Below are 24,357 nucleotides of genomic sequence, written 5' to 3'. Positions count from 1 at the left end.
ATAGACCACAATACCTGCAGTCATAATGCAAACAAAAAACATAACTCTGATAATGCATGCACTGTCCTTGACGTTGATTGGTCCACACCCGAGACAGCTTTCCTTAGAGCCTAGTATCACATGGGTTGGACCAGAGGCTCTAAGGAAAGCTGTCTCGGGTGTGGACCAATCAACTTCAAGGACTGTGCATGCAGAGTTATATTTTTTGTTTGCATTATGACCTCAGGTATTGTGGTCTATGCAAACATGACTCCTTGTAAAAAAAAGGTGTCAGTTTTGTTTCCAGATAGAAAAAAAACAATTATCGAACGCCAACAGCTCTGTTTGGCCGAATATCTTCATCGCTGTATTAATCGCCGTGGCGCGTGCCCTGCCTTGCCAGCGTGTCGCGGTGGAGGGGAAAAACCCGACGCATCTGGGTTCACGGGAGGGCCCAATGTTTGCGAGTCGTCGGAAAAAACTAAAATTCTCAAAAGGGTGACCGCTGGCGGCGGGTTGACCAGCGGCTGGGCCATTCGTTAATTTTTTTGCCGCCAGCTGCCACCGGTCTTTTGTGGTTAACCCCGGGGGGGGGGCATTCGCCCCGTGCTGTTCCAAGTTATGCGAGGCAGCGGGAAGCCGGAGGATTGCTGTAAAAAATGAACGGGGTTGCAACAGGACGCGATGAATAATTCACGACGGGATCATTACGGTTGTGTTTTTTTTACTTGCACAAAAAACACCACCACCACCACCACGTCTCGGAATGTTTTCCAAAAGCCACGAGAAGTCATTTGAATTGGCGCGACTCGTGAGCAGTGTGCGTTGCGTTTCTATGACCCCCTCGGAAGCTGGGCCGGTCCCGCGCGTCTTCCAGGATCAGCAGCGGGGTCCGGATCGTTGTTACCCTGTACTTAGTGACAGACGCGACTCCTGTGGGCTCCGTCCTTTCTCCGTGCCCTTCGCCAAACCTTCCAACGCAAGCAATCCGAAACACCGCTTTTAAACGTGTAACGGGAGGTACATTTGGCTATCCGAATCCAAAATATTGCCAATTTTAAATTTCCAACTTTTTTTTTGCAAAAAAACCCCACCGTTCTGAAGTTCAACTCAGCAAGGGAATGCCGTCGACCCTGTGACACCACACATGATTTTGGGAAGCGACCCGAGTGATCGAGACATCAGCAGCAGCAGCAGCAAAAGCAACAGCAGCAGTTCCCTCGTGACAAAGAACCTAGGAGGCCACGTGCTTTGCGACTTGCAGCCACAGTCCGCCTGGCAAGGCCGCCTTGAGAACGCCTGCTGCGTGTCCACACCCAGCGCAGTTCACGAACTGAGAGCCGGCACCTTTCCCGATGGTGGTGGGACACGTGGCAGTGTGGCGTTCGTGCACAGTACACCACGCGTGTGTGTGTGTGGTGGGGTAGGGTGGGGGGGGGAACTGTGGCATGATGGTTAGCGCGCTGCGCTACGAAACTGGCGACCCGATTTCCCGCTCACGACAAATAACAGCGGCGAATATTTTAACCGGTCCTGGGTCTCCTCCCCTAGGTCGACTCGGCCTCAAATGGGTACCTGGTGTGGTGTGTAAACATCACCAATGGGGAGATAAAGGTGGGCGGGTGTGGCGTTGGCCACCCGGCCCCTTCGCGTGCCGTGCCGGCCTTCATTTCGGTGCTCGCTAACAGCACCTACCCTAATAGTCCGTAAAGGCTACACGGGGGATCTTTGTCTTTGTTGTTGGGGCTGGTCCGGTAGCTTGCACGCCACCATCGGGATGTTTGCACATCGTGAATGAGCGCCAAGCGGCAAGTCGCTCGTTCTCACTGGGCTTCCCTTCGAACGCAGTGCACTCAAATCCTGAACCCAGTGACCCCCGCGCCATCGATTCCCGGCCACGGCAAACACATCGGTGGCGGGTACGGTACGTGAAGCAAGCGCCGAGGCTCTCCGCTTCACCAGTACCCCGATGTGACCGTCACGGTGAAGTATGGTTGAAAGAAATCACTCCATCTGAAATATATAAAAAAAAAATGTGCGTGCGAGTATTTGCTATGGTGATGTATCCACATGCGTATGTTGAACGAGATATATTTTAATTCATTTGACTGCTTTTCCAAGCCCTTTCAACTCAAATAAACAGCGATTATGAACTGTTAAACAACATCTTTTCGAGGAAAAAAATCCAATAATTATTTGAGTTTAAAATCTAATTGGAAACCCAGTGTGTGGTATTAAAGTCCAGCATGTGGATTTTCCCCAAGGATTCCACGTGGGGAAATGAAGATGCAATCGTTACCAGTGCTGCCCGATGCGGATAATACATTCCTACAGACTTAAACTAAGAAAAACCACGCGTACGCATCACCCATGCGTACGCGTGGTAGCGCGTTTGCTGCTTGTTGCAGAGGGTTCGCGGTTCGAATCCAGCGGCCGCCTGGTTATTAATGTGGTCCGAGCAATAATAATACTACGCCATACCGTCTGCTTCACTCGCAGCGGACGTTAAAGATCCCGTGACGTCATTCGCAAAGACCACGTTGCCAGGGGTCCAAATTTTCCACGTCCGAAAATTACAAAAAATAACTAAATTACGCAAACTACTCTATTGGGACTATACACAGCAGCAGCAGCAACGGCAATCACCGCCCGCCTATTGACAGCAGACTCATGACCTGGTTCACTCTTGTGAAGGAGACTTCTATACTGGCCTCTCGCGTTCTATACTCTTAGGTTTTTTCGGTAAAGTCACGTAGGTAAAAATAAATAAAAATAATAAAAAATAATAAATAATAGACATAATAATATAAATTTAAAAAAATTCTATTACTTTTATTTTTATTATTATTTTTTTTACCTACGTGACTTGACCGAAAAAAGCTAAGAGTATGAATCCTTGCAGTCACGAAAGCTTAAAATCTAGAACACCCCGCGTTCTCTCTCACCTCGTTAAACGAAACAACCGTGAAGCCAAAGCATTCATCTTCACTCGGGATTTCAAACAGTGACTGTAGACCGGCAGCAGTCGCGCAGGAAACTAAACTATTTAAAAAAACAAACAAAATATATATATATATAACAGGTGTAAGGCCACACTGGCTATCACACATATGATAGGTCAACGAAGTGGCTCATCGTATGGAAATTTATAGCAGCCAAATACTGTCAGCGCATGTTTCTAGATGTGGAGGGAGAAACAGGAGGACCCGGAGAAAAATCCACGCGACCACGGGGAGAGAGAAAGACACAAGCAAACACCAAATATACAACGGGCGTCACAGGGTCGGGATCGAACTCACGACCTCCTGTATACCAGGAGGTCGTGATACCCGTTCCCTACCCGATACCCGGCTACCCGTACCCGGCCGGGTACCCGTTTGCGACCCTGGTGCGGCCGGGTACAGGTAGGCCGCGAGTCACTGGTGAGTAACCGTTTGTCACTCATTTCCCAACGTCTTGTCTCTTCTCACAATTCAAGTTCCTAGAATCAACCCACCCGCGCCTGCAACATGGCTTCATCCCAGAGGTCGCAATCGGGTACCCGATACCCGTACCCTACCCGTACCCGGCCGGGTATCGGGTAGGGTACGGGTACGCCCGGGTACGGGTACCCGTTTGCGACCCTGGTGCGGCCGGGTACGGGTACGGGTAAGGAATCAAAACCCGTTTACGACCTCTGCAGAGCCCACAATGGATTTGGCGTAGAGTTAAACACTTTAGACAGTATAAATAAGTTGTAGCGCCTTGTCAGTCCGCTGCTGGCCGTAGGCCGGCTCGTGCCATTATCAAGTCATGGGGGTTGCATGGCCAACAAAGAATGTACGTATGTTGAACTTCTTCAGCACGTTGCCAACTGTGCTGATCGGAGGTGCGGGGGGAAGGACAACGAGCTAAACACAAAAATAAATTTTAAAAAAAGTGTGTCTATCTATACGATTTAAAAGTGCATAGCTCCAGTGGCTTCCTAATATCGGAAGGAAGAGCGTTCCAGACGGCCACAGAAGCGCGTCTGAAAGCGCGCCACTGCAGCGAGGATGACCGGAGTTCGCGCGATGATGGTTTGTGTTCCTTGACGAGATCGATAGAGGTCTTCAGATTGTGGACGTACACGCTCGCTCAAACACGCGGAGACAACGCTCCAACACTGAGGTTTGCAACAGCCAGTACAGTATTACGATTTTTTTTCATGGACGTCTGGTTCAGGACCCCCCCCCCCCCCCTATGATCCGACCAAATATGTCACAAGACCTTCCCACCACCACCAGACCTGTCGTCACACGTGTACAGGCGTTTAGAAGGCGGCAATTTTAAATGGTCACGACATCTTGTTTTCTACAGTTCACCGGTGGCTGCGAGCCACGAGCGTGCTGAAGAAAACTAAAATAACTTGGCTCACGAAATGTGTACTCCTAGGTTTATTCGGTAAAGTCACGTAGGTAAAAAATAAAATTAATAGAAGTAATAACAGAAATAAAATAATAAATCACAAATTATTGTTACTTCTATTAATTTTAATTTTATTTTTTACCTACGTGACTTTACCGAAACAACCTAAGAGTATGAATCCTTGCAGTCACGAAAGCTTCTAATCTAGAATCATGAAATGCGTTTTGCACGTGGCTATTTCACGCGTTTGGCTGTGTCACGTGGTGGTGGAGGGGGTACTTTACGACGCAACATTTTGTCGGATCAATACGTGGGATTACCGTAATCCAAATATCGATTCTGAATTATAGGTAGACTGTTGGGGGGGGGGGGGGAAACCCTACTATTCTTAACCCCCTCCTCCCCCCCTCTAGCTTTTCACGAGTTTATAAACCTAGTTTTCGTGGTTGCTATGTTAAAATCCTAAGGGGGGGAATCTCTGATCTGGCAACACCGGTTTTCTATGTGCCCAGTGAAAAAGCCAACGATCACATGATTGCACGTGAAAATTCTAACACTAACAATCGCATGCTTGCAACCCCCACGTTACCAGATTTTTGCTGATGATATGATAACGCGTCTTATTCTCATTGGGCGATGGCCTGGTTAATTTAAGTATGCGATGCACTACGAACCCGGCGGCCCGAGTTCGATTCCCGCTCGTGGCCAACACCAGTGACCATTATCTGAACCGGTCCTGGGCCTCATCCCCTAGGTCAGGGGTGGGGAACCTTTTTTCTGCCAAGGGCCATTTGGATATTTATAACATCATTCGCGGGCCACACAAAATTAAATTTATGTTGCTGTGAAAAAAGCTCCTAGATTGATTGAATTTCGAGTGGTGCGGTTGCCTTGGCAGGGCCAGACCAAATGATTTCACGGGCTTTATACGGCCCACGGGCCGGTCGTTCCCCACGCCTGCCCTAGGTCGACTCAACCTGGTGTGATGTGTAAACATCGCCACTGGGGAGACAAAGGCGTGGTGCTGGCCACCCACCCCCTCGTGTGCAGTGCCAGCCTTCATAGGTGCTCGCGAACAGCACTTGCCCCAACAGTCCGTTACAGACTATACGGGGGGGGGGTTCTGTCTTTATATGGTTACATAAATGACCATGATTACAGGAGATAGTGTACCTAGATAGACGATCACCTGGTGAAAGCAAGGACATCACGAGAGATAACGGTATCTAAACTTGAATATCAGCCGTCGTGTTTTTGTAACCGTTCGTTGCTGTAACGTTTCGACCCACACCCCGACTGGACATCTGCGAAAGAACGGAGATTCCTCCTGCAGTATAAATAAATATTCTGATTCTGACATCAAGCCAAAGAGATAACACTGGTCAACAACAACAAAAAATTTCTGGCCTGGACTTTTGCAGCTGTTTTAGACTAATATCAGGGTGCTGATTCCAAATCTGATTTCAGATTTGCTCTATCACATCTCGTTTTATGCTATCGGCATACCCCATTTTCATTGATTTTACCCAAAATTAACTCTGTCACTTATGATTGCAGGTTGTTGCGAGTCAGCGACTGCTTTAGTGTTAAAATATGGTGCTGTATTTTTAGGATAGTGCGTTTATAATATAATTTTATGTAGATATCCGCATTTATTTAATATTTTTCTTCTGCAGTTTTTATTGAAAATGCAATATTTCATATCTAAAAAACCTGATGTGCTAGACAAAAACTGATGCCAGATTTGGAATCGGCACCCCAAAATTACATTAAAACCGTTGGAATACCTTATGCCAGAAAAAGTGTGTTGACCAGTGTAATGTATCTCAATGGGGCTCTCACCTGGTTCATTTCAGGACATCAACCACGCGAGAATGCACCCTCAATGGGCTCCAATACGGTTGAACGCACATCAATCACACAGGACGATGAATCTCAAATGGGGCTCTCACCTCTAAGGAACGCAAATCACAAGGTCCGATGAATGTCTACGGGTCATCAGCCTCGTTAGATTCAGGGGCACCCTGATGATGAAATGTTAATACCTCGCCTGGTAAACAGGAGGTCGTGGGTTCGATCCTGACCCTGCCGCCTGTATATTTGAAGTTTGCATGTTCTCCCCGTGGTCGTGGAGGATTTTTCTCCGGGTCCTCCATTTTCTGAAAGAGTATTTGGCTGCTATAAATTTCCACAGGATAAGCCACTTTGTCGAGCTATCATTTGTGGCCTGGTCGCCTCTGAAAGAAGAAAAAAAGCCACATAGCTCCGTAGGCCTTACCTGATCAAATAAAAATAGCTTGTAGTTTATAAGGGTGCAGTGTAAAAATCTATAACCTCTAAAGGGGCAGGAACAGTGGTTGTTTGGTACCAGAGGAGCATGCCATTGCAAAGAATCCTGTCACCTGTGCACCAATTATTGCCCTGCGGCAGTTTGACCAACGGAAGGAACCACCGACCCTCACTGTTGGACATCACCAAGGACACTGTGTGCCTGGTGATGCCTATCTCGCGCAATTGTTTCAAAAAGTTAGAGTGCTCCCTTCTCAAGTAAGCAGGGGGTGGGGGGGGGGGGGTAATCGTCATTGGCCATCTGCCAATGCTGGAAAGATTCCACATTACAATGGCAGGGGCCCGGTCTTCTCCACCGCACCGAAGTGCTTGTTCCGCCAGAATAAAGCATCAAATAAAACAACGTCGAGTTGTAATAGTTTGGTCCAATTGACGCGCGCGATCCCCCGTAAGTGCATTTCAACAAATCCTTAGGCGCCGAAATTCAACGAGTTAAACAAAACAAAACACTTCGCAACAAACGCATTTATACTCGGTGCCGAGTGCAGAGTCTCAGGGCTACGAAAGCCCCGGAGCACGACGGAGCTTCCCCCAGCCTCCCCGGCAGGCAGGCGCGACGCGTCCGCGCCTCCCCTCGATCTTCGACGGAGAAGCTCATCGCGCGTGCCACGTGGCGGCGGGCTGGGCGATGGATCGGGGTGCGGGCGAAGGACTCGGGGGACTAGCGGATTTCACGACGGGCGGGGGCGGGGGGGGGGGGGGGTCTGTCGGCCTTCAGTCGGCGCGCAACGACCGACGCCGGCAGCGGCATCGTCACACCGAGAAGTAGACGTAGAGGAAGACCCCCACCGAGCAGATGAGGCAGAGGCCCACGTTGAGCACGGCCTTGTCCACCGGCCGCTCCTCCAGCAGCCGCAGCCTCTGGGCCAGATCCTCGCCGAGCAGCCCCACCGAGGGCTTCCCCGGCGCGCCGTCGCCGCCCGCCTCGTCCGGGTCCCTCCCCGTGCCGCACAACCAGTTGACGGCCTTCAGGAGGCCCCTCCGCACGTTCTCGCGGCGGCCAGAGCCGTCGCGGGCACCGCCGGCCCGCCGCGACCGCTCGCCACCGAGCGGCCACTCCTCGTCCACCGCCGCGGCGCCGCCGTTGTCGGGGGTCTCGGCGGCGCTGTCGGGCGTCGGCGTCGGCGCCGGCTGGGGGCGGCCGTTCTCCGTCACGACGACGACGACGACGACCGGCGGCCGGCTTCCGTCATCGCCGTCGCGGTCGTCCGCCGAGGCGCAAGTGGGAGCGGCCGCTCGCTCGCCCCCCTTGCGCACGAGTTTGAGCGTCTCGGCGCACGTGACCCCGTTGCCCAGCGCCCGTTTGCGCTTCTTGCCGTCGCCGTCGTAATCGTCGTCGTCGTCGGCGGTGGAGGAGGAGGGCGAGGAGGTGGCCGGCGGGTCCGAGTACGTCCAGAAGGTCGTGTTGGCCACGCACTCCCTGGACGGTGGGTCGGACAGCAGGCTGGCGATGATGCCCACCGCCACAGTGGTCCAGAAGAGCGCAGCCGCCGTGTACATGTAGTGGATGCTCCGGACGACGAACGGGCGGTCGTCGTGGGGCTGCGTGCAGTCGGGCGGCGGGTAGACGAACGCGAGCAGCAGGCGCGCGAAGCCCAGCGTGGAGCCCACGAGGCCGCCGCAGAAGGCGCCCTTCTCGTTGCAGCGCTTCCAAAAGACGCCGAGCAGGAATATCGCGGCGACGGGTGGCGTCAGGTACCCGGCCATCTCCTGGATGTAGAGGAACATCTGCCCGCCCTGCATGGACACCACCACGGGCACCCACGCCACGCTCACCGCCATCATCACCACGACCCAGAGGCGGCCGACGATCATGAGCTCCCGCGAGGAGACGCGCGACGCTCCGCGCGCGTGCCTGTAGATGTCCAGAGTGAAGATGCTGCTCGCGCTGTTGAAGATCGAGTCGAGGTCGCTCATGAGCGCCGCCACGATCACGGCCATCATGAGGCCCCGCAGGCCCGTGGGCATCACGGCGAGCACGAGGCGCGGGTACGCGACGTTGGAGCAGCCCGCCGGGTTGCCGCACACGGCGGTGCAGTGCTCGGGCGACACGCACGCCAGCTCGTCGGGCATGAGGATGCGCGCGATCATGCCCGGCACCACGATCGCGAACATGGGCAGGATCTTGAGCGCGCCGGCGAGCAGCGTCGCCCCCTTGGCGTTGGAGTGGTCGCGTGCCGCCAGCATGCGCTGCACGATCACCTGCAGGGCCCCAAGATCACATGAGCTGTAGACTCGCATCGATACCCATAGGCCGGCTTACACTTTCACGAGCTGTAGACTCGCATAGAGACCCATAGGCCAGCTTACACTTTCACGAGCCGTAGACTCGCATCGAGACCCATAGGCCGGCTTACACTTACATAAGCCATAAACTCACATAGAGACCCATAGGCCGGCTTACACTTACATGAGCGTACACTCACATAGAGATCCATAGGCCAGCTTACACTTATTTGAACATTCTTGGTTCTTTCGGTAAAGTCACGTAGAAGGGAAATAATAAAATAATAAAAATAAAACATAATAAAATAATAACAATAATTATTTTATTATTTCCCTTCTACGTGACTTTACCCAAAGAACCAAGAAGATGAATCCCTGCAGTCACGAAAGCTTTAAATCGAAACTTATTTGAACCGTAGACTTGCATAAAGACCAATAAACCAGCTTACACTTACGTGAGCCGTAAACTCACATAGAGACCCATAGGCCGGCTTACACTTACATGAGCCGTAGACTCAGTAGCCAATCACATTGCTTGCTCACACTGTTGAGAGGCATGAGTAGCCAATCACAGTGCTCTTGTGCACTGGACAGAGGCATCAGTAGCCAATCACAGTGATCTCCCGCACTGTACAGAGGCATCACGAGGTCCATCCGGAAACCCGGATTCTAACCATGGCTTTCGGTGGCACAGGGGGGGCGGAGGGGGGCCGGGGGGGGGCGGCAGGAGCCAGAGGTCGCAAACGGGTTTTGACTCCTTGCCCGTACCCGTACCCGGCCGCACCAGGGTCGCAAATGGGTACCCGTACCCGGCCGGGTACGAGTACCCGTTCCCTACCCGTACCCGTACCCTACCCGAAATGAGTGACAAACGGTTACTCACCATTGACTCACGGCCTACCCGTACCCGTACCCGGCCGCACCAGGGTCGCAAACGGGTACCCGTACCTGGCCGGGTACGGGTAGCCGGGTATCGGGTACCCGGTTGCGACCTCTGGCAGGAGCCCACCGTTGGGAGAATCTCACCTGGTCCGTGCACCAGTACCAGATGGAGGCTGGCGTCTGGCCCAGCAGGAAGCCGGGCCACGGCGTCTCGCTGTCCCAGGGTCCCCGAAGCACCTTGAGCGAGTTGGCGTGCGGCCGGGCGATGGCCTCCTCGCACAAGGGGCCCGCTGACAGGTTGTAGGCGGCGCGGATGGCCGTCACGTTGGGCACGGCCTCCATGTAGCCGCTCCACACATTCTGCAGGCCGCCCACCTGCGTGGCGAGCGCAAGTGGAGGGGGGGAGAGGGGGTGGAAGGGGGGGGGGAGAGAGACCGGGATGAGTGGTGAGACAGGGTGAGCGGCGAGAGGAGTGGGTGGAGAGGGGGTGAGGGAGAGAGCGCAGAGGTGAGGGGCTAAAGATTGAGTGGGTGAGGGGTTGCGACAGGTTGAGCGGTGAGACGATGAGACGGGGTGAGCGGCGGGAGCGAGAGGGGAGAGGGGGCAGCCCGTCTGGGCACGTCTGCTGTCTGGCTTCGTCGGCCGTGTGTATGATAGCAAGGGTATGAGACTGCCAGAAGGGGCTGCCATCTGGGTACGATCGCACCGTTGACTCAATTATTGCAGCGGCGTCCACACAGCAGCACGATGAACAAGACCAAAAGCTACGGCGGTGTCGTAATCAGCAACATTACGCTGTTAGCGTTTCTCGAGACGTTTAGGCCCGCGGGCCACTCGGTCGATGTAAACATTTCCACGCACCCAGCCTGCCACCCCCGCACCCCCGGTGGCAAAACGCATTCAACCGCTCTCTCCGAATGCCAGTACGAGAAAATTATTCATATTACCGGAACACACTTACATTTCTTTTTAAAGCAGCTATAAGTTGTTTTCTTCTTCTTCTAGGGATGGCATTTATATCTTAGGGTTAGGGTACTTTAATCCGGGTAGTCTACCTTACTTCATGTTTTTCATTAAATATCACAAGTACTATGATTATTTCCGGATCAGCGGTGGGACCGGGTAACCACACCAGTGGCACCAGGGGCCAACGCCGGTGGCACCAGGGGACCGGGAAACCACGCCTGTGGGACCAGGGGCCAACGCCGGTGGCACCAGGGGACCGGGAAACCACGCTTGTGGGACCAGGGACCACCCCCCCGGTGGTACCAGCATTGAGTCCGATCTGCGACACACGCGTGCGCTGTTGTGGAGTGACTCATGCAACCAGCTATGGCTGCAGAGTTTGGTAGTACATGTTGTTTACGTCGTTTATTGTGAACATTCGGTCACAGTTCCTATGATCGCTGTTTCATTGCTTTTATGGCTTTATTTTGCTGATTTTTGAAAAAAAATTCGGTTTGGCCATGTTTGTTTGTTGTAGTACAGAGTTAGACTGATGGCCTTAATCCAAGTCTGCCTTGTGGTTGTTGTTGTTTGACTTGCATCCCACTGGGATTTTTGCACACAGTGTTGGTGTACGGTGATTTTCCTGCAATATTTTGCTGTCTTTTCTTGGATTTTCTGTTTGCACATAGTCACTTTAAGATGTGTTCTTGTTCATGTTTTTAATTTGTTTGTTTGTTGCGGTTGCACCCGATTCAAGTGGCCGAATGGCTCACAGGGCTACACCTAACAAATGAAACTTGAAAAACTTGAAAACTTAAAATTAACAACACACATCCGCCATCGCTCGTCGCGCGGGACGTTTACGAACCTTGATGAGGCCAAGCACCATGAGCGTGAGCGCTCCGGCCACCATGAGCGCCGCCTGCAGCGTGTCCGTGTAGATGACGGCGGCGAGCCCCCCGGCCATCGTGAGCAGCGCCGTGGCGCCGATGAGCGACACGATGGACACGTAGAGGTCCCAGCCGAGGGACTGCTGGATGAAGACTGCGCCCGCGTACAGGTCCACCGACACCTTGGTGAGCACGTAGAGCAGCAGCGAGAGCACCACCAGGTAGACGCGTAGGCGCCGCCCGCCAAAGCGCCGTGCCAGGTAGCCGGGCATGGTGCACACGCCTGCAAAGGACGGGGTACAGTAGAACCCCCTCTCCTCTTTAACGACAGGACAATTGGTTCCACGAAATCGGTCGTTTAGGGACTTGGTCGTTAAGCGTGTGTAGGAAATACACACATTAAAGGCTCAATTTGTTCCGATAGTATTGAAAGTTACCCTTTTTCACCGAAATGTGGAGGGGAAAATCAGAGGGCCCGGAGAAAAATCCACGTGGCCATGGGGAGAAAGTCACACAAACTCAAAATATACTCAACTATTTTTTATGTTACACCAATGGAACCTCCTTTGCCAGTAGCTAAATATGATAATTGGTTTTTTAACCTTTTATCTGGCAACAAAACTGACACCTGGTGCGCCTTTTGGCGTCATATGGTCCAACACCATGTGAGACTAGGCTCTAAGAAAAGCTGTCTCGGGTGTGGACCAATCAATTTCAAGGACAGTGCATACATTATCAGAGTCTTTTTTGTTTGCATTCCGACCACAAGTATTGTGGTCAATGCAAAAATGACTCCTTGTAAAAAAGGTGTCAGTTTTGTTGCCAGATGAAAGGGTAAAAAAATAATTATCATATTTTTTATGTTCTTTGGTTCTTTCGGTCAAGTCACGTAGAAACAAAAATAAATTAAATAATAGCATACGACGTTTCGATTGCAACACAAGCAATCATCATCAGGTACAAATGAAAGAGAAAACAAACCTAGTAAACTCAGAAATAAAATACAATACAACACAGAGAGTCGGCTAACATAACAGTCAACACCCTACCTGGTTGATTACGTTCTTCCAAAGATTGCTAAATTTGAGAGAGAGACAAAACACAGACACGGAGACACATAAACAGAGAGATACCACAGAGACACACACACATAGGCACACAAAGAAACAACGCCTCTGTGTCGAGGCCTTAAATAGAGAGAGAGGGGGGCAAAGAGAAAGATGGGGGGGGTAGAAAAATTAGCATGACAATGAGAGATTTGGAGCTTTCGTGACTGCAAGGAATACTAGAACGACAACACAAGGACACACACACAGAGAGAGAGAAAAAACACACTTAATCAAACAAACTTAAATTTTGATTTAAAGCTTTCGTGACTGCAGGGATTCATCTTCTTGGTTCTTTCTGTACAGTCACGTAGAATGGAAGTAATAAAATAATAAAAATAAAACATTCTACGTGACTTTACCGAAAGAACCAAGAAAACAAACAAACTTAGTAAAATTTGGAAATGTAATGCAATGCAACACAGAGTTGGTCAACACACAATTAACACACCGCCTGTTACCAGGTAAGGCCAACTGAACTATGGAGCTCTTTTTCAGAAGCGACCTGGCAATCACAAAATCACGCGCAAATTATTATTTTTATTTAATTTGAAGCAAAGGTTGGGGCGGGTGCGTGCATATTCTGATCGACGTGTGTGTGTGTGTGCGCGCGCATGAGACCAGGTTCGGTATAAAACTTGATTGACACGGGGCAAAAGTTTGGGGTGCGTCTTACTCTTCCGAGCGTCTGGAGAATACGATGAATTGGCATCTTATTTGAATCCACCCATCATAAAAAAATTTTTTTTACGGAATTCTTAAATCTGTTCCTTAATAAAAATGCTCAATTACATCTGGATTTCTCTACTATATTTGTTTGATCTCAAATTCGTGTACATTTTAGGGCCCATGTTTCACTCAAAAATGTACTTTGAGTCTCAACAATCTCTTAGCACAATCATCAGACATAATCAATCCACTACTAGATGGACTCCCCACGTGGTCTCCATCTCTATCCTCCCCCCGACATGGTGAAATGGTGCAAAAAATCCATCACGCTCCAGCACACGAGACAATCTCATCGCTCCATCTCCTCCTCGGGTGTCTTCCCTTCTCAGTCTATCTTTACGTGGTAGGTCTCAACCACGAGTCATCGTCTCTTCAAGCCATGGATGCATCATCCTTCCCCGGGCCGCTAAATTTTCCTAACAGTTTGGAAGATGTCATTACCCCGCGTATGTTCTCCGATGCATGCGGTTCCTCCTTCATTCTTTCGATGCAATTCAGTTTTCAAAAGAACCTCTCCACGCTACTCTCTTCACTTTTCAGAGTTTGTAAAGTTCGATTTCCACTTTTCGGATCCATCCGTGGCAGCAGGCGATTGCCGCACGAATTGAAAAAACGCTTTTCCTCTTCAGCTACGGCGACACGTCGCTATCCGCTGGTCTCCAGTAAAGGCCACTGCCGATGTGTCCCCGCGTTTTTATACGACATTGTGGATTTGTATTTATATTCATTTCAGGTGGTTTCGCGTTGTGGCCGCTAGCACGGGAGTGCCGGCGCGTGCGGTTCGCGTTACCTCGCGCCGTGTAATGTTACGAGCCGCGCGCTCCGGCGACGGCTTTCCGCGTTATCAATAAATCAACAAAACAAATGAATGAACCAGGTTTCGGTGTCGGCCCCAACTCCTTTCTTTAGCGAATGAATTTATGAACCGGCTGCTAACCTTTCATGTGCAGGTGGTGCAAGTTCAACAGGGCCTGAACTAAAAACTAAACTATTTTATTTTACTAAATAAGGCCCACTGATCTATACAGCTGTTTTTTTGTTCTATTAAGCGACCTGGCGCACAAGTGATAACTCAACCGAATGGCTTAATCGCGCGGAAATTTATAGCAGCCAAATCATCGAAACACATGTCGATTCTAAATGTGGTTTGGAGAATAAAAAATAAAACTAGAGAAAAATCCACGCGAGCACGGGCAGAACACGCAAACTCCAAATATACAGCAGGTCCCAGGGACGGGATCGAATCCACAACCTCCCGCATACCAGGAGAGGGAGTTAACATCTCGCCACGGCGGCGCCCTATTGGCTGTTGCAGGGGGCCCAGGGAAGTGGGGGGCGGAGCGCTGGCGGTTGGCTGCGCGGCCTTAACGTGGTGGCTTTGGGCACTGAAAGCATTGGGTGAAGTTGCCGCCACCTTTTCCACTGCAGACCAAAAAACCCAGACATTTTTCCTCAGGTCAACACTAGGTCAAATTATCACGACTGTGCAGTCTACGGCAATAAAAGTTCAACACAATATACCGGTACCAGGTCTCAGTTACAAACCAATTCTTGCCACCCGAACAGAGATGTCAATTCCCAGACTGTCCGGGTCAAACACAGCCAGGCGGCGATGTTAGAGATAACCGAGGGGGCACACACAAAGCCAAAGATCCCCCATATAGCCTTTAAGAGACTGTTGGGGCAAGTGTTGTTAGCGAGCACCTATGAAGGCCGGTACGGCACACGAGGGGCGTGGGTGGCCAACACCACGCCCGGACCGCCTTCATCTCCCCAGTGGTGATGTTAACACGCCGCACCAGGTACTCATTTGAGGCAGAGTTTACCTAGGGGAGGAGACCCAGGACCGGCTCAGATATTGGTCACCGGTGTTAGCCGTGAGCGTGAATCCAACTCGGCTCGGCGGGATCCCGTAGCGCGGTGCGCTAACCCTCTACGCTACCGGCTCCCCACAAAGATAAAACAAAGATCCCCATATAGCCTTAACAGACTGTAGGGGCAAGTGCTGTTAGCGAGCACCTATGAAGGCCGGAACGGTACACAAGGGGGTGGGTGGCCAGCACCACGCCCGACCGCCTTTGTCTCCGTAGTGGCGATGTTTACATATCGCACCAGGTACTCATTTGAGGCCGAGTCGACCTAGGGGAGGCCCAGGACCGGTTCAGATAATCGTCACTGGTGTTTGCCGTGAGCGGGAATCGAACTCGGGTGGCCCGGTCCGTAGTGCAGCGCGCTAACCACTACACTACCGCTCCCCATTCGGCACAAACCAATTCTGGCTCCCCACACACACACACCCACGCGCCCTCACCTGTGGCCAGGTAGACGGGGTAGAAGACCCAGCTGAGGAGCTGCAGCAGCAGCAGGGCGTTCAGCTCCCAGGCGGCGACGGCGAGGCCGCTGGCCGCGCCCGAACCCGCCAGGCCGATGAAGTGCTCGCTGCCGATGTTGCTGACAAAGAGCGACGCGCCCACGGGCAGCCAGGCCATGGCACGCCCCGCCAGGAAGTAGCCGCTCACGCTGGCCCGGTTGGAGCGCCGCATGGCCCACACGCCGACCGCGAACACCAGCACGAAGTAGATGCCCACGATGGCGATGTCCACGCCTTCCAGTCGCTCGGCCATGGCCACGTGCAGGGCCCCCGCGGCCGCACTGCCGCACGCAAACTCGGCCCTCCTGGCAAGTGCCCGAGCTCCTGGCTTGTTGGGTCTACAGTTCTCAGTCTGCCTCTCGGTGTCACTCGGCTTGTCCCGCCTGTCTCTCTCTCGGTCTCTCTCTACCTGCGTATTCTCTCGGTCTGTGTATCTCTCTCTCTCTCACTCTCGATCTCCCCCTCGTCTCTTTCTCAGTCTCTCACTCTCGGCCCCTCTGTTGTGCTCTTGTGGAATTTGTGGGTGAATGGTTGTGTCCCTTTATTGAGTTGAAAACAAATTAAATCAAAGTCGTGCTTCAGAAAAATATATACAAATATAAATACGTGTTATATTTACGCATGGCAATAAATAAGCTAACTTAGCTGGAACATAAAACGCACGATATTTAACAATTCCATTTCTTTGAATAGTTGTGAATACTAACGAAAAAAAAAGTAAACAAAAGCACAATCAACTTTCTCGCTTTCTATTAAGTCTGCGTTCCTGCAATCACCAACCCCACCACCACTTTTACCCAGGCCCAGTAAAGGACCAAGAAAATATCACCCTACTCCACAACAACACCCCCTAAATCTCTCCCAAAATCCACCACGACTGGGAAGGCGGGGCAGGGGGGTGGGTGTGCGGCCCTGCCGCTGAATATCACTCCACCTTGGTGCCAACGAACTCTACAGAATCGAGCTGCAATTCATCCCCCTGGAAATTAGTGGACCGGGTAAAGACTCATTGGGCTCGCGCGTGCGTGCATCTGCCCGTGTGTGCTTACACATGCGTGCGTGTTTAGGGCGAGGATCACAATATCAAATCTTCCTCTGTCCTAAAACAAACAACAACAAAAACGACAGAACAAATCACTTTAAAAAAATGTTTGCTTTTATTAGTTCGGGGCAAAAAAAAGCGTCGCATTCACAAGATGCGTAAGTCCTCCAAAGCGAGACGAACATACGACGCAAGCGGCCATTGACGGATCGCAAGGTGGGAAATAAAGCAAAAACAAGTATAACACGTAAAATCAAAGTTTTTCACTATAAATCCTTTATGTGAGTGGCGGCTAGAGTCCTCTCGTCCTCTGGCTTGAGATGGCTGCCACCTATGGGTCAGATGATTGCATTGCACCATTAAGCAATTGGTAATTAAATATAATATTTGTCATAAAAAGTGTAAAATTTTGGAAAAACATTTTCACGAACATTAATTGTCACACACAACGAGTTTGTGTGGAAAATGTCAGCTCGATTGGATCACGGGAAGTGGGTTAAAAAACGACCGAAAGATTTGCACGGTCCTAAGCAAGCAAGCGAACTTAATATAAAGGATTTAAAAAGGGGGGGGGGGGGGGGGTTAAAAGACGCGGCACCCCTGCAATTGCTCGCCATCACTGCTGGCACTATAGGGGAGCTCCGGAGAGCGAGCAGCCCCACATCAAGGGCACCGTTGCCTACTCGACCCACGCTGGCCGGATGGAAACAAATGTTGGCCTTCACTTTGATGAGCAATACCAGAATTAGCCACTGGTGCTGCCCACTTCTCACCAGGTTCCTAAAATACCCAATTGACGCTGCCCTCTTTGGCAAATCCTCGGGTGTTGCGTGGCCAACCAAACGCTTCAGTTCGGCATGTAGCGACGAGGACCTTGCGTGCCACGAGGAAGTGGCAGAAGATCTTCCCGCTTCTCGGGAAGACGAGGGAGTACCCACGCTTTACCCCCACTGCACACGAACCAGCCGATCTGATCAAATAAGGTTGGGGGGAGGGGGGGGGGGGAAACATTTTCGGCCAGCGAATATTGCACACCTTGGCACACGCAGGCCCCGGCGCCTGTCGCGACACGCAGCTTCACCCCATTACCCGTGCGAACCCAAAGCCTCGGGCGGTAGTTTTGCGCGACCTGCCCGTGCATCGCGCCACCTTGTCCCCCCTGCACCGGCGTCATTATTAAAAGCATGGCGAGTGGCACGTCCTGTCCCAGGGTGAGGAACCTAGGGGCTCCGAAAGCAAATCAGCCACACCCCTGACCTGCAGAGGCCTGTTCTCCAGAGTTACTTGCGGCCGATGGAGGGGGGAGTAGCCATCAAAAGTTATCCCAAAACTTGGCAACCACCGTGAGAACGGTCTCTTGCTCTCCTGTCTATTTTTATAGAATCGACCTCTCTCCATCCCCCTGATCCCTTGCTCGCTCTTCCATCTTCACCCCATCCACCATTTCCTGCCTGACACTCCATGCTGGCACCTTGAGGTCGCTGGTTGGGTAAACGGCTGGGCGAGCACATGGCTGCCTGGGTAAGTTGGTAAGCGGGTGGATGGTTTATTGGCTGGGCAGGTGGCTGGATGGGAAAGTAGCTGGCCGAAAGGGTGGGTGGGTGGGCGACTGCGTGGATGCATGGCCACGTAGGTGGTTTGTTAGAGGTGGCTGGCTAATAAAGTTGTTAGTGTTGCCAGGGACGCGCTGCAGGCCGCAGCCACGAGCAAAGGTCGGAGATAGTCGGAAATGGGAGCGGTGGGCGGGTGGAACAACGCACACCCTGACTCAGGAGCCACGTGGGTCTCCGTTATCGACTGGAAGCATCATCACCTTTGCACACCCATCCACATCTACGCACGACTCACACTTAGGGGTTTTATTTTTTGCACAAGCGGTTGTGCAGGATGCATTGCTAACCTAGGACGTATTTATTTGCATTAACCCTTTCCAACCAAAGTTGAAAGCGGTTCGTTGCTTAGCTCCGTCTATCCATTTCCTTAACACAATCCAAAACGAATGGGCCGCTGGAAAAAACCTGTGCCAAAACACACCGTGTTTTTCACCCGTTCCAAACTGGCAATTAAATACTAATTATATATACACACATGACGAAGATAAGCCGCGTGGTGGAGAGCGGTCCAAGAATGCACGCGTGCGGTTTACTATTATTATTTATTTAAACATCTATAACTTGTTATGACACCGCACACTCGCCATTAAAGCGAGGATCCCGCGTCACGGTCAGGTGACCGCCAGAGTGGCTAGTTTTGTTAGCGCGCGGCCGATGAGACGATGACAAATGTGACAGTCCCGAGCCTCCTCCGCGTTCTTAAGGCACGCACGGCACGCACGGCACACACCTAATCGCAGCCGTGCACAGCGGCCACGCGGCGCAAGGCTCGCGAAGCAGAGGTCGCAATCGGGTACCCAATACCCGTACCCTACCCGATACCCGGCTACCCGGCCGGGTACGGGTACCCGTTCGCGACCCTGGTGCGGCCGGGTACGGGTACGGGTTGGCCGTGAGTCACTGGTGAGTAACTGTTTGTCACTCATTTCCCAACGTCTTGTCTCTTCTCACAATTCAAGTTCCTAGAATAAACCCACCCGCGCCTGCAACATGGCTTCATCCCAGAGGTCGCAATCAGGTACACGATACCCGTACCCTACCCTTACCCGGCCGGGTACGGGTACGGCCGGGTACGGGTACCCGTTTGCGACCCTGGTGCGGCCGGGTACGGGTAAGGAATCAAAACCCGTTTGTGACCTTTGTCGCGAAGATAATCCGGCGTGGCAGAGATTAACGTCACCCAAGAGTGTCTACTGGCGCTACTGGGAGGCGGACAGGTAGCTGTCAGGACAAAAATGCACTTGCATTATTTGGGGAACGCTTTGATTAATTTGTCCAGTTCTGAATTATTAAGTAGAGACGCGAAGAGCGATACGACTTCATTCTACAGTTTCGTTTCAAATTGGATCAAAATTGACGAGAGTTATAGCACCCTCAGCGTTAAAGGTCGGACAGATTTATGGACAGAGCCGATGCTTTAAACCTTTGTTTAAACCTTAGTTGGAAAGCGTAAAAATATATATGTTCTGGTTTGTTTCGCCTTTCCCCCGTCATTTTATTCAAATTGTGTTCATCAGCGTCACGTCGTGAGACAAAGACATGTCAATTCGGACCTCTCGCAGCAAGGCGTGGTCCCAGCCCGACTGAGAGGCCCATCAACGGAAGTGTCAAACACCTGCAGGATCGGACCAGCTTTCAGAGCTGCATTGACGCCTGGTTGAGTTCATCAGACACAAAGTGTTTGCCACAAATGAACCACAAAGCCTCGCGGATCTCATCAAGGAGCATAAAACATCATCACGCGAGCTCTGGTCATCCCTCGCAGCAGCAGCAGCTTTTGGCTCAGCCATCGAAAAAAGACTGTCGCTTGCAGACGCGCTTCTGCGGCCGTCTGGAACGCTCTTCCTTCCGATATTAGTAAGCCGCTGGAGCTATGCACTTATAAATCTAGATTCAAAACCAACTTCTTTAGAACTGGTTCGTGTTCAGTTTGTAGTTCTTCCCCCGCACCTCCGATTAGCACGGTTGGCTACGTACGGTGCGAAAGAAGTTCAACATCCGTACCTACATACAAACCTGCTCGTGGCATTCCTAAAGTGGCACCCCGCACTTTTCCAGGCATCCTCGCTATCGAGATGATCGTCAAATGCCAAATGAAATCGACCTCTTCAAAAAAAAAGATGGAAATTTCTGGCCAATTAAAGGAATTGGACCATCAACTCACTGCACTTGAGAGGGATCCGGGATGGGTGAAAACCCAGAACCAGGATTTCAGTGGCACCAGCGCAGCGTCCGACTCCTGAGCGATCTGGCCCAGCTGTACGCTATCGCGCAGCTCGAATGCTTCGCATCAGTTCGCTTTTGTTTTCATGGGATTCTTGGAGTGGGCACAAATCTCTGCACCATCCCAGCAACAAAAAGAAACCTACAATAAAAACCAAGAAAGCTGGACAGCCTCAGTGGTCGCGGAGTCGTCGGCTGGCTGACTGCCACACCATGCACTGGGGTAAAGGAAACATTAGCAATTGGCTCAACTTTTTATAAGTCCATAATGTCGTTTTTTTAGTGTTGAACTTCTTACAAGAACTGCCCCCCATACAAGACCCCCAAAGGCAGGCAGAATGTCATAAACAAAGTCCTTCAGCATCCCGATACGCCTTTGTCGTGTGGGCGACGGCCGTACCGTGTTTACACGCTCGTAGCGGACTTCTTCCGCAAGATTGACTCCTTTCCGCGTGCGTGCGCGATTGCACCCAGCCCACAGTTCTGCAGCTCGCTGCCGAGCAGCAGGGCAACGCGCCTCCTTCCTGCAATCGTTGCTGCTGCTGCTGCTTGCGTCCCGGTGTTCCGAAGCCACTCAGGACCGGCACCTTCTGCCACCCTTTCGTGGCACAAGCTCCCCGTCGCTACTTGCCGAATTGAATCGTTTGGTCGGCCACGCAACACCAAGGATTGTGATTGCTAAAAGAGGGCATGGTAAAAGCGGGGGGGGGGGGGGCAAGCACCAGTGGCGAATTTTGAATGCGATAAACGTGGGCAGCACCAGCGGCGAATTCTGGTATTGCTCATCAAAGTCAAGGCCAACATTTGTTTCGGTCTGCAGTGGCTGGTAGCCATCGCATATGGGGCAGTGGGACACGCGCCATTTATTTTCCACCGCACATTTGTCCAAGGATGGCGCCATCGTGAATTAATTTACTCCTGCTAAATTCGGGCCGAAATTAAAAGGGATGCATTTTTTTTTTTAAACATTATACGCGGACATCCCGAGCAGACGACACTTGCAAGCCTCGGCCAAGCCCATCGCTCTCGCGACCTCTTCAAAAAGCGCCCGCTCCGTCAATTGGGTTTCTCGAATTTTCCATCGAGGGGGATTAACGCCACCACGACGGGTGGTGACATTTGCGCTGCGGCGGCATCGGTGTCGTCGAGACAGACGGATCGGACGCTTTTCAGAACAGCCCTCGCCGTCCACAGCAACAACAACAGCAGGGAGGGAGGTGGACCACCTCTCGAATCTAACAATGTAGCGAACAGACGCGGCGGGTGTGGCGATGTTGGGAGAGTGAAGGTGCACACTGCGCAACGAACCCGGCGACCCGAGATTGCCGCTCGAGGCCAATAAACCCAGCGACGATTGTCAGAGTCGGTCCTGGGCTTCCCCTCTAGGTCGACTCGGCCTCAAATGAGTAGCTGGTGCAGTGTGATTAAACAGTGACGCTCGGGAGACAAAGGTGGACGGGTGTGATGGCGTGCCGGCTTTTATTAGGTGCTCGCTAACTTTCCCCAATAGTGTGACGAGGCTATACGGGGGATCTTTTTCTTTGGGGGTCGTGAAGCACCCAGCTTAAACATTTTTAAAAAGTAGATTTTATATAAATATCTATTTGAAAAAATTATATTAAACGCATATAAAATAAAAAAAACTATTTTTTTAATGTTTACAATTTTGCATCGATGAAAATAACAAATCTGAAAACAGCCATCCAGAAATTATTTAAGGTGGGGGGGCTCTCCCCACCTCTCCCCCGGCGTTTGCATTAAAATTAATGCAAAAAAAAAACAAAAGTTGAGGATGTCACACGGACATTGTTCAGACTCGCGTTATTTTTGTGCGCGTGGTTTCTGTTCTTTTTCAGGACGGGTCTGCCAAATAAAACAAACCCCAAAGACAACGACGCAACTAACAGTGCAGGGTGCAGCCCTTTTGTTGAAACCGATGTTGGGGACGAGGGTCTTGCACCCTCTGCCAACCACCACCAATCACGCAGTTCCAGGTTTAGGACCATACTTCACCACCCTGGTCAATGCGCGAGTGGTGAATATAACGCAGCGAGCACTGGATGATGGGAAATGTTGTAAACACCGTCCTGGAACAAACGATGCCCAATTGATGAACGATTTCAAAACACCATTGGCGTCATCTGATCCAACACCATGTGAGACTAGGCTCTAAGGAAAGCTGTCGCGGGTGTGGACCAATCAACTTCAAGGACAGTGCATACATTATCAGAGTTGTGTTTTGTTTGCATTATGACTGCAGGTATTGTGGTCTATGCAAACATGACTCCTCGTAAAAAAAGGTGTCAGTTTAGTTGCCAATTGCCAGATAAAAGGGTAAAAAAACAATTATCCGATTTCAAAACAGTTTTTTTTCATTTCTTCAAACAGGTTAATTCGTGCAATAATTTGAAAGCGTTCGCTCACATTGTTATTGTGTGTAAGCCCGTCCCACCTCATACAAACCACGGCCACACACAGCCAACCCACACAGTGCAGGGGCGCATTCCGGAATGTTCTCTTGGCCAATATTGAATCACGAATCACGATTTCCCCCCATCCCCCCACACAAGCGATTAAAATGAAAGCAATTTTAGCCAATGCGCAATTATCACCGGGAGAATTATGAACAATGCTCTTGGCGATTGGTGGGGGGGGGGGCCCTGCAAATGTTGTTTGCACGTTACTAAAAACAATTGCGTGTGTGTACGTGCACGTGTACAATGACACACCGTGTGAACTTGAGTCTGTGCAACGAAAGACGTCAAATAGAACGAACGATACGCACGAAACTCAAAACAATGGAGTTGCTTATGCAGGACGCGGCTTTGTGGATCACGGCGACGCAGAAGCAGTCCTTCCTGTAATTATCCCCAAATGTCATTATTGTTATTATTAACGAGTGGCAGATGGTACACAATTACAGTCTAAATATATCCCGTGCAATTAGACGATCGTATGCAATTACAATGCATTCAGTATCGGTTACGATAAATGCAATTGTATGTTATTACCAATAGTAACTGCAGATGTACGCGAGTGTGCACACCAATGCTAACGATATGCAATTATTCCGTTTTAAATGTAATTTATACGAAAAAAAAACGAAGCCAAGTCAAGTTAATCCGCATTAAATTGCAATTATTTCAAGAATCACACTCATTCAATTGACCCACGATTGTCGACATTCATTCGGTCACTTTGTAAAACAACGTTTTCATATCATTTCCCATTCAGCAACGGACACGAGACTACCTGTTTGCTCAGTTACATAGCCCACAAAGCGCACGTACACACACACACATACACGTGTGTGCGTGTGTGCTTCGTGTTCGCTTAGCTTACCGTGTCAATGCTGTTACGGCCTGGATGCTTAACCTGGCTGGGGAATGGATGGTTGCTGGCTGGCTGGCATGGAGGGGGCAGGTAAACGCAGGTAACGGCAGAGGAGCGTAGAGATGAAGGGAGGTTGGAGAGTGGGAAGAGCGCTTTGGTGCCAGCAACCGAGGTAGACACAACCACGAGGTGACGCTGCCCCTTTAAATACGAGTGGCCCCACCCCAGCCCCCACCACCTAACACTTAGCCCCGCCCACCAACCGCACCACCCCCCCAAC

The 24,357-nt window shown here is 51.2% G+C and overlaps 1 protein-coding gene across 5 annotated transcripts; it reads right to left on the bottom strand.

Annotated features, from left to right (window-relative positions):
• Positions 1–686: 686 nt before the first annotated feature.
• On the bottom strand, positions 687–24,251 carry SLC5A3 (solute carrier family 5 member 3). Of its 5 annotated transcripts, none has more exons than XM_078618464.1 (6): positions 20,743–24,251; positions 17,682–17,878; positions 15,807–16,966; positions 11,639–11,943; positions 9,967–10,197; positions 687–8,916 (listed from the first exon to the last, which is right to left on the bottom strand). In XM_078618464.1, exons 3-6 carry the CDS (start codon positions 16,117–16,119, stop codon positions 7,468–7,470), a joined length of 2,298 nt encoding a protein of 765 aa, XP_078474590.1. In that variant the 5' UTR covers positions 16,120–16,966; positions 17,682–17,878; positions 20,743–24,251; the 3' UTR covers positions 687–7,467. The 5 variants fall into 5 exon arrangements, with proteins under 5 accessions (XP_078474590.1, XP_078474589.1, XP_078474591.1 ...); XM_078618463.1 differs by having other exon boundaries at positions 24,087–24,251; XM_078618465.1 differs by having other exon boundaries at positions 17,782–24,251.
• Positions 24,252–24,357: the final 106 nt, after the last annotated feature.

Source organism: Lampetra planeri, chromosome 57 (assembly GCF_965212315.1).
Source record: "Lampetra planeri chromosome 57, kcLamPlan1.2.h2, whole genome shotgun sequence".
NCBI classification, from domain to species: Eukaryota; Metazoa; Chordata; class Hyperoartia; order Petromyzontiformes; family Petromyzontidae; genus Lampetra; species Lampetra planeri.
This window is presented reverse-complemented; position numbering and strand designations above follow the sequence as displayed.

Excerpts from the sequence above, each read along its gene's own strand:
- SLC5A3 (XM_078618465.1), bottom strand. The coding sequence starts at position 16,119 with ATGGCCGAGCGACTGGAAGGCGTGGACATCGCCATCGTGGGCATCTAC. Across the intron at positions 11,944-15,806 it reads CCCCGTCTACCTGGCCACAG|GCGTGTGCACCATGCCCGGC; the intron begins GTGAGGGCGCGT and ends CGTCCTTTGCAG. Across the intron at positions 8,917-9,966 it reads GGTACTGGTGCACGGACCAG|GTGATCGTGCAGCGCATGCT; the intron begins GTGAGATTCTCC and ends GGGGCCCTGCAG.